This window comes from Anomaloglossus baeobatrachus, chromosome 1 (assembly GCF_048569485.1).
Source record: "Anomaloglossus baeobatrachus isolate aAnoBae1 chromosome 1, aAnoBae1.hap1, whole genome shotgun sequence".
Classification (NCBI taxonomy): domain Eukaryota; kingdom Metazoa; phylum Chordata; class Amphibia; order Anura; family Aromobatidae; genus Anomaloglossus; species Anomaloglossus baeobatrachus.
This window is the reverse complement of record NC_134353.1, coordinates 538720320-538732559: the sequence shown is the minus strand read 5'-3', so window position 1 is coordinate 538732559 and position 12240 is coordinate 538720320. Positions and strand designations below refer to the sequence as shown.

Genomic DNA, 12240 nt, shown 5'->3' with positions numbered 1-12240 from the left:
AGCTATTCCCCATAATATCAAAAAACAAAATGTAAAACACTGTTGAACTGCACTAAGGATTTAAGTTTGGAAAACACCTTTAAATGTAATTGCTACAATCTCAAAACGAGAGTATATAACTAGGAAATGCCCTCATTTTATGATTAATAGGAGATTTCCACGACACAAGTAAGAGTGAAGCAGACGCAATTTTTTTTTGGCGGCAGCACTCACGTGCCTATTGTATGCAAGCCCCAAGAAAGCAGATGCTGTCAGCGCTGGAGTGGCGGATACAGCTTTTAGTTTGGAAGAAGTTTGGATGTTTCCAGCGCCAATGATAGAGGGTTTAGAATTTCCCATTGCTCCCCAGCCCTGATGTGAGATGTGACATGACCCCGTTGAGACAGATCATGTAACAGGGCACAACCAAAAAGCTGAAATTCATTCTTCTCAATATTAAAATTCCTTATAATTTTATATGAATTGTATCACTTAATATTGAGCAGAATTAACTTATTCCTATCTAATAAAATTTCCTGTTCTGCGTATTGAAATGCTAGTAGTACTATGCGAGAAGTCCTGCCTGCTATGCTTAGAAAAGGGACTTTACACTCAGTGGCCTGCTAGAAGCGACTTAGGACAGAAAAATACGTATGAATTATTGATGTCCCCTACCAGGGGACAAAGGAGCATAACAGAATTTTTGGAATGTCCCCCCAGGATAAGAAAAGGTTAAATATGTTAACACCCCTTATATACAGTATAAGCCTTCACACAGCCCTCCTATAGACACAATATGCACCCCGACAGCCTCCTATATACATCATGAGCCTTATTAGCGATGAGCAAGCACTATCATGCGCGGGTGCTCAGGTACTTGTAACAAGCAATTTGATGCTCAGACCAGTTTGACTCGTGTACAGAGTTTGATGGAATTTATGGGGAACTCAAGCATTTTTCTGGAAAATCTTCTGGAAAAATGTTTAAAGTTACCCAGATACTTCCATACTCTGTCAAGTCAAGACCATCAGAGCGTCAAAATGCTCGTTACGAGTACCTGAGCACGGTAGCAACAAAAACAAAACAAAAAAAAACACCTCTTCAGTTTCTCTGTCTGAAGCTCCACGTCATTTTGATGCCAGCATGTGCATGCTGGTGCCGGCTGATGACGTCATTGCAACGGCATAACGAGCTTCCCTGGAGCTGCACTGCCGTTCTGTATTGCCGGCAATGTAGTTCCAGGAAGGCTTCACCAGGGGAGCAGGCAGCAGCTCAGATTGCCTCATTATAATCTAAGGTGGCAGTAGATAAGGATTAATCTTTGGATCAGTAAGAGTCACAAAAGTCAGGTTGCCCCCAATCAAGGAAATGGCATATTCCAGCGATATTGCATCACCTTTTGATAGGAAGACCTCTTCTTGGCCAAACTTCCTTTTGTTATATAGAATGTAGCAAAGTCTACAGCATTGATGGGCTTCATGGAACGCCATCATATCCCATAGCACTGAACACAGGCTCTTATTAGTTGTGTCAGTTTTTTCTACCAATCAGTGCAATTATGCCACTCTCTTATACATAATATTACCTAACCTCTAATCACTTATATTTCAAATTAATCAGTAAGAAAACCCATACCTGTACTAAAAGTTATACGTACCAACTCATCAAAGAAAGGTGGGGATTTGATATACGTTGAATTTTGATCCCAAGGATATAACTTTTCAGTAGGCGCCTTCAGGTTATTCCAGCTCTCATTGACTTTCTGCAAAATAAACAGAATATGCACAAATTACTTAAAAGGAGGACGAATCCCCTTACAGTATACTAGGTGAATTCAAGATCAAACTAATATTAAAGTGACTCACACTTCGGAGATCTTTTAGCTACCTTTAGCTTGGTCAACATAAAGGATTATTTGCTTAATTCCCTTTCAGTGTAATTAAAAAAAATCCCTGTTTCGCCGTCAGAGTACAGACTAGCTGCGGGTCTCCTGACCAGAATGTGACAGCCTTATATATGTCTAATAAGTCTCTACTGTTCAGATAAAAGAGACATGCAGCCGATGTGTGCACTTCTCCACTTGCGTTTACAAATTCACAGCGACACTCTGCTACAAATGTGAGTCGAGTGTCCTGTATGTCCTGCGTGTGGTCTACGTACGGTGTGTTTTTTTTTCCTCACATAGCAACCGTATGACATGTGAGCGTCATGCGAGTGCTATGTGAGTGTTTATGCATACCGCGTCAGACTGGCTACCGGAGAAATCTCCAGTAATACCAGGCCTGGCCGCGGTTACCCGCACAGAACCCCGGATCTGTCTCCTGAGCTCCAGAGATCAGCCCGGTCTGTCTGCAGCTGTGCTGAACTGAACAGCAATTGCCGGGGAATCAATCACTCGGCGCTCGCTGTTCAGGCTGCACTCTGGAGCTCAGGTGACAGCTCTGTAGTTCAGTGCATGTAACTGCGGCCAGGCCTGGTATTACTGGAGTTTCCTCCGGTAGCCATTCTGACGCGGTATGCAAGTGTCAAGGATCCGTGTGACATGCGTATGCCATCTGTATGACATGCGCATGCCACCCGGATTCTGATTTTTTTCTGGCTCCCATAGGATTGCATGGGGGTGCGAGAGCTGAGACTCTGAAATTGCAGCATGCTGCAAATTCACCGAGAGCACGAGACGTGCCGTAAAACATTTTGCAAGAGGACACGGCCTCATTGATTAACACTGGTGTGAGTGCGATCCGATTTTCTATCTGATCACACTCGCACATAGAAATCGCAAATGGAGAAGAGCCCTAATAGTCAAACACGGATGAGTGCATCTGGCCTTAAATAGTGGAGTGGAATAAGATTAAGATTTTAATTGTGCTATCTGCAATCATGATCGTGAGCAATAGCCTTTAGGCAGAATACAGTAAGCGATGTGCATTTAGGCTGCTTTCACACATCAGTTTTTTGCAGTCAGGCACAATCCGTTGAAAAAACTGATGCGACGAATCTGTCGCATCAGTTTTTTCCCAACAGTTTTTCGACGGATCCATTGTGATACTGAGCATGCTCAGTTTACAAAAATGGAATCCGTCGCTGTATTGCATTTTGCCGCATTACGACGGGATCCGGCGCCCATAGGCATCCATTATACAACACGCCGGACGGCGCCAAATCCGTCCCTGTCCGTATTTTTTGCCGTTCACAAGAAAACTGTACAATTTTCACACTTTTTTTTTTTTCTTCAGGTACAATCCAGTTTGGGCCTGATGCGACGGATCCGTAGCAGATTGTGACAAAACTGATGTGACTGATCGAGCAAAAAAAAAAAACGGATCGGCCTCATTTTTCCCCTTCCGGAGAGAGATTTTTTTTTCTTTCCAGAAATGAATTTACATATATTCTGGGCATCCGTCACCTGATTCCGTTTTTTACAGATGACAACGGATCCAGCGCCCATAGGCTTCCATTATAAAAAACGGACTGTGGCGGATCCGACGCAATCCTTTTTTTTTTTTTTTTTTTTTTTTACAGTCACAAAAAAAACGTTGCATTGTGCGCTGCTTTCGGCGGACGCACAGACAAATTTCACCGGATCCGTCGCATGCCGGATCAAAACACAAGGCCATGTGGCACAATCCGGCTCAAGAACAACACTGAGAGAAAACTGATCCGGCGCAGGATCCATTTTTTTTTTTTTGCCAAAAAAACGCCGGACGGTGCATGATGGCAAAAAGTGATGTGTGAAAGAGGCCGTACATGGTTCGTCCTGTCTGGCAGCCACACAGACAAATTTTGTCGGATCTGGCGCACGCAGGATCAAACGCAACACCATGCGGCACAATCCGGTGCCAAGACAAGACTATGGGGAAAAAATGCATCCGGCACCGGATCCGTTTCTACCGCATTTCGTCAGATTGTGCCTGACGACAAACACCGGATGTGCAACTGCATCGCTCAGTACACATAGGCTACTATTGCTCACGGCAGAGTGCAACACTGAGAATAATAATCTTTTTTGGTGATCGTCAGCCTGTTTACACTGCAAGAGAATAATGAAATTAGTGTTTTAAACCATGCTCATTCACAATTATTAGTTTATGTCTAAGATTAGAAGCACTGCAGACACTTCATCATAGCCCGGCTGCACTAATAAAAATGACTATCCATGCCCAAAAAGGTGTCATACCTCAATCTTTTCATAGACCTCTTTGAACATCCCAGGGATCACACATTTCCGCTCCACAGCCTGGATTTCATCCCTCGTGGGCCAGATATCCCTTAAGAACACCGGCTTGCCATCAGCATTCACACCTGGGAAGTTAGGAAAAGAAAAGCTCAGAAAAGAAGGAAAAATCATCCTCCACCTGGAAAAAAAATGCAATATAAATGTGGGAAAAAAACAACTTTGTGTCGGGTTCTTGAAGACACTTCAGATTGGAAGGTTTCCAATTTAACACAATTTTTATTTTATTCATTTATATTTATTTATCTCCTTCAAAGCCTCCATAAGAAACGTTTTGCCAAAAGATAATATGAAGCATTAAAATAGCAATGAAGCACAACAAAAGTTAGATTGGCAGGGCTTACCCAGGGGTTCTGCCTCAAAGTCAATCCTGATGGTTCCAGCTATGGCATAGGCAATGACAAGAGGTGGGGAGGCCAAGTAGTTTGCCCGTGTATTTGGATGAACACGACCTTCAAAATTTCTATTACCAGATAACACACCAACAGCAACCAGATCTCCCTACAGACAAAGCAATGTTAGCCGTAACTATTTACCATACTCATTACAGCAATGGTCAAATCTCATGTCATAACTTGTCACTAAGAAACATAAATAACATGGACTAGCTTTACCTTAAGGGTAACCGTACTATTATATATATATATATCCTGCCTGCATGGTCAATAGTTTCCCCCTCTGCAGGCTTACTCTCTGATTTGCAATCCACTCTGAGCTGCTGGGAGGAGGATCGTGGGAGCGAGCCACGTAAACCGGAACTTTGTTGTTGTGAAGGGATGCCATTAGGTCCACGTCCGGAGTGCCCCATTTGCGGCAGATTGACTGAAACACTGCCGGGTGCAGGGACCACTCGCCACTGTCCACGGTTTGACAGCTGAGAATCTGCCTCCCAGTTTTCCACGCCTGGGAGGTGGACTGCGGATATGGTGGACTTGGAGTCCTCCGCCCATTGAAGGATGCGTTGTACCTCCAACATTGCCAGGCGGCTGCGTGTCCTGCCTTGGTGATTGATGTAGGCAACCGCTGTCGCGTTGTCTGACTGGACTCGGATGTGCCTGCCCGCCAACAGGTGGTGAAAAGCCAGGAGAGCCAGAAGCACAGCTCTGGTTTCCAGCACATTGATTGAAAGGGCTGACTCGGACGGAGTCCAAGTGCCCTGCGCTCTGTGGTGGAGACATACCGCTCCCCAGCCGGATAGACTGGCATCCGTGGTGAGGATCACCCAGGACGGGGCCAGGAAGGAGCGCCCCTGGGACAGAGAGAGAGGCCGAAGCCACCACTGAAGAGAGCTCCTGGTCTGTGGCGACAGAGTCACTAACCTGTGCAAGGAGGAACGCCGCTTGTCCCAACAGCGGAGAATATCCAGCTGCAGGGGACGCAGATGGAACTGGGCAAAGGGAACAGCCTCCATTGACGCCACCATTTGACCCAGCACCTGCATCAGGCGCCTGAGGGAATAACGGCAGGGTCTCAGAGAGCGCACCGCCAGTTGGAGGGACTGCTGTTTGACTAAGGGCAACTTCACAAGTGCCGGCACAGTCTCAAACTGCATCCCTAGATACGTGAGACTCTGGGTCGGAGTCAGAGTGGATTTGGGGAGATTGACAAGCCACCCGAATTGGGCTAGAGTGGCAAGAGTGAGCGAGACACTCCACTGACAGTCCGCGCTGGATGAAGCCTTGACTAGAAGGTCGTCCAGGTAAGGAATCACTGCCAACCCCTGTAGGTGCAGGACCGCAATCACTGCTTCCATGACCTTGGTGAATACCCGAGGAGCTGTGGCCAACCCGAAGGGGAGAGCCACGAATTGGAAATTATCTTCTCCGATTGCAAAACGTAGCCAACGCTGGTGTGAAACTGCAATTGGCACATGCAGATAGGCATCTCTGATGTCGATGGATGCCAGGAAATCCCCTTGGGTCATTGAAGCAATGACTGATCGCAGGGACTCCATGCGAAAGTGCCGCACCTGAACATGCTTGTTGAGAAGCTTGAGATCCAGGATGGGCCGGAAGGAACCGTCCTTTTTGGGAACTAGGAAGAGATTTGAGTAGAAACCTCTGAACCGTTCCCGGGCGGGCACCGGTACAATTACTCAGTTTGCCTGCAAGGATGCCACGGCCTGCGAGAAGGCAGCGGCCTTGGAGCAGGGGGGAGTTGAGAGAAAAAATCTGTTTGGCGGGCTGGAAGAGAATTCTATCCTGTAGCCGTGGGAGATGATATCCCTCACCCACTGATCGGAGACGTGTTGAAACCACGCGTCGCCAAAGTGGGAGAGCCTGCCACCGACTAAGGACGTTGCTGGCGCTGACCGATAGTCACGAGGAGGCTGCCTTGGCGGCAGCACCTCCTGCGGTCTTCTGTGGACGCGCTTTTGGGCGCCAGTTGGATTTCTGGTCCTTGGCTGAGTTAGTGGACAAGGCCGAGGGCTTAGAGGACGACCAGTTGGAGGAACGAAAGGAACGAAACCTCGACTGATTCCTACCCTGGACAGGTTTCCTGGCATGGAAGTACTCTTCCCACCAGTAGCTTCCTTAATGATTTCATCCAGCTGTTCACCGAACAAGCGGGACCCAGCAAAAAGGGAGCCCAGCAAGGTACTTCTTTGAAGAAGCATCTGCCTTCCACTCTCGAAGCTACAAGATCCTGCGGATAGCGAGGGAATTAGCCGAAGCCACCGCAGTGCGGTGAGAAGCCTCAAGCATGGCAGACATGGCATAGGATGAAAAAGCTGAAGCTTGGGAAGTTAAGGTAACCATTTCGGGCATAGATTCCCTGGCGAGGGAATGCATCTCCTCTAGAGAAGCAGAGATGGCTTTGAGAGCCCACACTGCTGCAAAAGTCGGGGAGAACGAGGCCCCCGCCGCTTCATATACAGATTTGGCCAGGTCAATCTGGCGGTCAGTGGAATCCTTAAGGGAGGTGCCATCAGCCACCGACACAACGGTCCGGGCTGAGAGCCTAGACACCGGGGGGGGTCTACCTTTGGGGACTGAGCCCACTCCTTGACCACCTCAGGTGGAAAGGGAAAGCGGTCATCAGAACCACACTTTGGGAAGCGTTTGTCAGGACAGGCCCTGGGCTTGGCCACAGCGGCCTGAAAACTGGAGTGGTTAAAGAACACACTCTTCACTCTCTTAGGCGAGGTAAACTGGTGCTTTTCTGCTAGAGAGGGTTGCTCCTCTGATACTGGCGGATTGAGATCCAGTACAGAATTAATGGAAGCAATCAAATCACTAACATCTGAGTCAATTTCGGACAGATCAATGGGGCACATGGAGTTAACCTCCGAGCCCCCCGTAAAGGCATCCTCCTCATCCTGCGAGTCAGCTCCTGAATCAGAGCCGCGGGACGAGGAAGGAGAGGAGACCCTGCGTCTCTTCTTAGGAGGACGGGGTCTGGGACCAAATGATGAATCCTCTGTGAGCTCCGGTCCTGAGAGACCCCTAGCAGCACAGAGGCACCCTGTGAAGGGGGCTGATGCATGTTCAGCAAAGTCCTGGACAGATGTCCCATGAAGTCAGCAAAAAACTGGGAGATAGACCTAGAAAAGGCTTCTACCCAAGCCGGAGGTTCAGGCACAGGAGCAGCTGAGGCACCGCCAGGTTAGAGCAGGCATCACAATGTGGGAAAATGCTCGGTTCAGGCAGCAGGAGCTTACATGCAGTGCATACTGAATAAAGCTTTGGAGCCTTGCTCCTTGTGTGAGACATGCTGCTGGAGTGGAGGCTCTGCCAGAGAATGAACCCCAGAGAGTATAAACAGAGGTCCACAACCGGTCCGGTTGTGGCTTACCAGACCGCTGGAGCGGTGTTGTGTGCCCTCCAGATCCCGAAGCCCGGACCCCCAAGCACAGCACCTCAGCAGAGATGCTGCAGACCAGCGCTGCAATGCAGAGAGTACGCTGAAAAAATGGCCGCCGGAGCGAAGAGAGGGGGCGGGACTTGCTTGAGGAGCGGGAACTGGAGGGCCATAGAGACCTACAGGGGAGGGGACACACACAGCAGTGGGGAGTGTCCCTCCCCTGTGCAAAACTGCCGCCGGGCGGAGCCGAGCCTGTCCCTCTGCATGAGAGACAGGCGAGGTCAGTGAAACCGAAAATAGGCCTCCGGCGAAGCCGGGGCCTAAATTTGAGCGGCGCGGCCGGCGCGCAGGCACCATCGGCGCGGTTCTCAGGCGACAGCTAGAGAACCCGCCGGAAATGTCAGAAAACACAATCAGCACACTCTCCCACAACAATAAAGTACAGGGACCCGGAAAACTAAACGTCTCAGGTACTTAGCTTGCTGAGACGCAGGGCCATGTCCCTGGGGATGAGTGCTCCGGTTCAGCAGGGTCCTGAAGGGCTGCGGATGGAGACCGGTCTCCTGCCAAGCATGGAGACCGTGCTGGCTCCCACTTCAAGCCAGAGCCCAGGAGGGATGGTGAAGGAGCACGGCATGCAAGGCTCCAGCCTAGGAATCAACCTTACAACACCGCCGACACAGTGGGGTGAGAAGGGACATGCCGGGGGTCCAGACGTGGACCCCACTCTTCAATCTCGTTCCAAAAGGAAAAAATCATATGAGAATGCATGTGTGGATGTATGCCTCCTGAACACAAAGCGATAAACTGGCTGAGTCTGCTCATCAGGGGGTGTATAAGCTCAGAGGGAGGAGCTACACTTTTAAGTGTAGTACTTTGTGTGTCCTCCGGAGGCAGAAGCTAAACACCCATTGTCTGGGTCTCCCAAAGGAACGATAAAGAAAAATAAAACTGTGGCTAAATACTGGACACTCACTGAAAAGGACAGTAAAGACAAAAAAAAATCCCACAACACAGAAAAGGGGTGACCTTACTTCCGAACACTGGGCGAGTCAATACCAATGAACTGCAGCATAAATGCGGTGGTAGCAAAGGTGTAAAACACTGATGAAACAGCCATTCATAAACCTATCATTCATGGAGGGGACGATTGCCTACTATAGATGCAAACAGATGAGGCTTAAATAGGGCGCCAGTCACAGGTATGTGTGATGCAGTGTCTGGCTTATAGCCTATTGAGGCCGCCCATACTACAATGTTTCCCCCAAAATATGACCGGGTCTTAGATTATTTTTTGCTCTAAAAGATGGGCTAGGGCTTATTTTCAGAGGATGTCTTAATTCCTCCCCCCCACCCATGAACAATCCACATGTATTCTTGATCAATAGTGAAAAAAATAAAAATAAAATCAATAGGTTGATGTTCCATAATGCATTATGACTAACTGTCCAAACAGAGCGTGTGTATGTGTACACATATATACACACACACATATATACATATGCGTGTGTAGAGATATAAATATATCATAATATATATATATATATATATATATATATATATATATATATATATATATATATATATATATATATATATATATATATATATATATATATATATATATATATATATATATATATATATATATATATATATGACAGACAGATATATAAACACATATATACACACACACCCCTATATACAGTCAGGGCCAGAAATATTTGGACAGTGACAAGTTTTGTTATTTTAGCTGTTTACAAAAACATGTTCAGAAATATATATATATATATATATATATATATATATATATTTCTGAACATGTTTTTGTAAACAGCTAAAATAACAAAACTTGTCACTGTCCAAATATTTCTGGCCCTGACTGTATATAGGGGTGTGTGTGTATATATGTGTTTATATATCTGTCTGTTATATATATATATATATATATATATATATATATATATATATATATATATATATATATATATATATATATATATATATATATATATATATATATATATATATATAATATGGGCTGAAAGTGCACACTCCCAGCTGCAATATGAGAGTTTTCACATCCAAATCGGAGAAAGTGTTTAGGAATCATAGCTCTGTAATGCATAGCCTCCTCTTTTTCAAGGGACCAAAAGTAATTGGACAAGGGACTCTAAGGGCTGCAATTAACTCTGAAGGAGTCTCCCTCGTTAACCTGTAATCAATGAAGTAGTTAAAAGGTCTGGGGTTGATTACAGGTGTGTGGTTTTGCATTTGGAAGCTGTTGCTGTGACCAGACAACATTCGGTCTAAGGAACTCTCAATTGAGGTGAAGCAGAACATCCTGAGGCTGAAAAAAAAAGAAAAAATCCATCAGAGAGATAGCAGACATGCTTGGAGTAGCAAAATCAACAGTCGGGTACATTCTGAGGAAAAAGGAATTGACTGGTGAGCTTGGGAACTCAAAAAGGCCTGGGCGTCCACGGATGACAACAGTGGTGGATGATCACCGCATACTTTCTTTGGTGAAGAAGAACCCGTTCACAACATCAACTGAAGTCCAGAACACTCTCAGTGAAGTAGGTGTATCTGTCTCTAAGTCAACAGTAAAGAGAAGACTCCATGAAAGTAAATACAAAGGGTTCACATCTAGATGCAAACCATTCATCAATTCCAAAAATAGACAGGCCAGAGTTACATTTGCTGAAAAACACCTCATGAAGCCAGCTCAGTTCTGGAAAAGTATTCTATGGACAGATGAGACAAAGATCAACCTGTACCAGAATGATGGGAAGAAAAAAGTTTGGAGAAGAAAGGGAACGGCACATGATCCAAGGCACACCACATCCTCTGTAAAACATGGTGGAGGCAACGTGATGGCATGGGCATGCATGGCTTTCAATGGCACTGGGCCACTTGTGTTTATTGATGACATAACAGCAGACAAGAGTAGCCGGATGAATTCTGAAGTGTACCGGGATATACTTTCAGCCCAGATTCAGCCAAATGCCGCAAAGTTGATCGGACGGCGCTTCATAGTACAGATGGACAATGACCCCAAGCATACAGCCAAAGCTACCCAGGAGTTCATGAGTGCAAAAAAGTGGAACATTCTGCAATGGCCAAGTCAATCACCAGATCTTAACCCAATTGAGCATGCATTTCACTTGCTCAAATCCAGACTTAAGACGGAAAGACCCACAAACAAGCAAGACATGAAGGCTGTGGCTGTAAAGGCCTGGCAAAGCATTAAGAAGGAGGAAACCCAGCGTTTGGTGATGTCCATGGGTTCCAGACTTAAGGCAGTGATTGCCTCCAAAGGATTCGCAACAAAATATTGAAAATAAAAATATTTTGTTTGGGTTTGGTTTATTTGTCCAATTACTTTTGACCTAAAATGTGGAGTGTTTGTAAAGAAATGTGTACAATTCCTACAATTTCTATCAGATATTTTTGTTCAAACCTTCAAATTAAACGTTACAATCTGCACTTGAATTCTGTTGTAGAGGTTTCATTTCAAATCCAATGTGGTGGCATGCAGAGCCCAACTCGCGAAAATTGTGTCACTGTCCAAATATTTCTGGACTTAACTGTATTTTTATCTACAGTATATATCTAACATACACACACAGCTGTCTCCTCTTCAGCTTTAGAGTCCTGTAATTGAGGGACCTTTTGTTGACAGCCAAGTCGCATGATGTGATGTCACAAAGGTCCTGAAGCAGTGTTATCAGGATTTAAACACTGGGGCGCCTGGGAGGGTGGGAGCCCTGTGAAATAGCCTAGTTTGTACTCCTTACCCCTAATAAAAGTCAAGCATAGTAGCCAGATTCCTGTTCAGTTCAGTAATTAAGAGACCTTTGGTCATATGACTGTGAAGTCATAAAAAAGGTCCTTAAACAATGTTAACCTTGGTATACAACTGCTCGGGTCACTAAGAGTGGGACCCAGAGAAATTGAGCAGTTTGATTCCCCCGAACACCAGGCCTGACTAACTAGGATTTCTATGTCAAGCATACTCCAAAAATCCTGTAAGATCATGCTAGGACTTATTTTCAGGGTAGGTCTTATTTTCAGGGAAACACTATTAGATTAGGTGAGCTGTCCAGCACTTTTTAAGTGCACCCCACAAAGACAGAAGTACTGAACTCTGTATTAAAAAAAAAAAAAAAAAAGGGAAAGAAGCTACTGTACATTAACAGTTCTCATAAGCTGAACTCTTA

At 45.8% G+C, this 12240-nt stretch overlaps 1 protein-coding gene across 3 annotated transcripts in view; it reads right to left on the bottom strand.

Moving 5' to 3' along the window:
• LOC142244368 (cytoplasmic aconitate hydratase) overlaps window positions 1-12240 on the bottom strand; it is a 188587-nt gene that overhangs the window by 4763 nt on the left and 171584 nt on the right. For all 3 annotated transcript variants that reach the window (XM_075316578.1, XM_075316588.1, XM_075316583.1), the window contains exons 14-16: window positions 4558-4714; window positions 4157-4281; window positions 1637-1741 (exon numbers count right to left, since the gene is read on the bottom strand). In XM_075316578.1, coding sequence (XP_075172693.1) covers window positions 1637-1741; window positions 4157-4281; window positions 4558-4714 — 387 coding nt within the window. The remainder of the gene's footprint in view (window positions 1-1636; window positions 1742-4156; window positions 4282-4557; window positions 4715-12240) is intronic.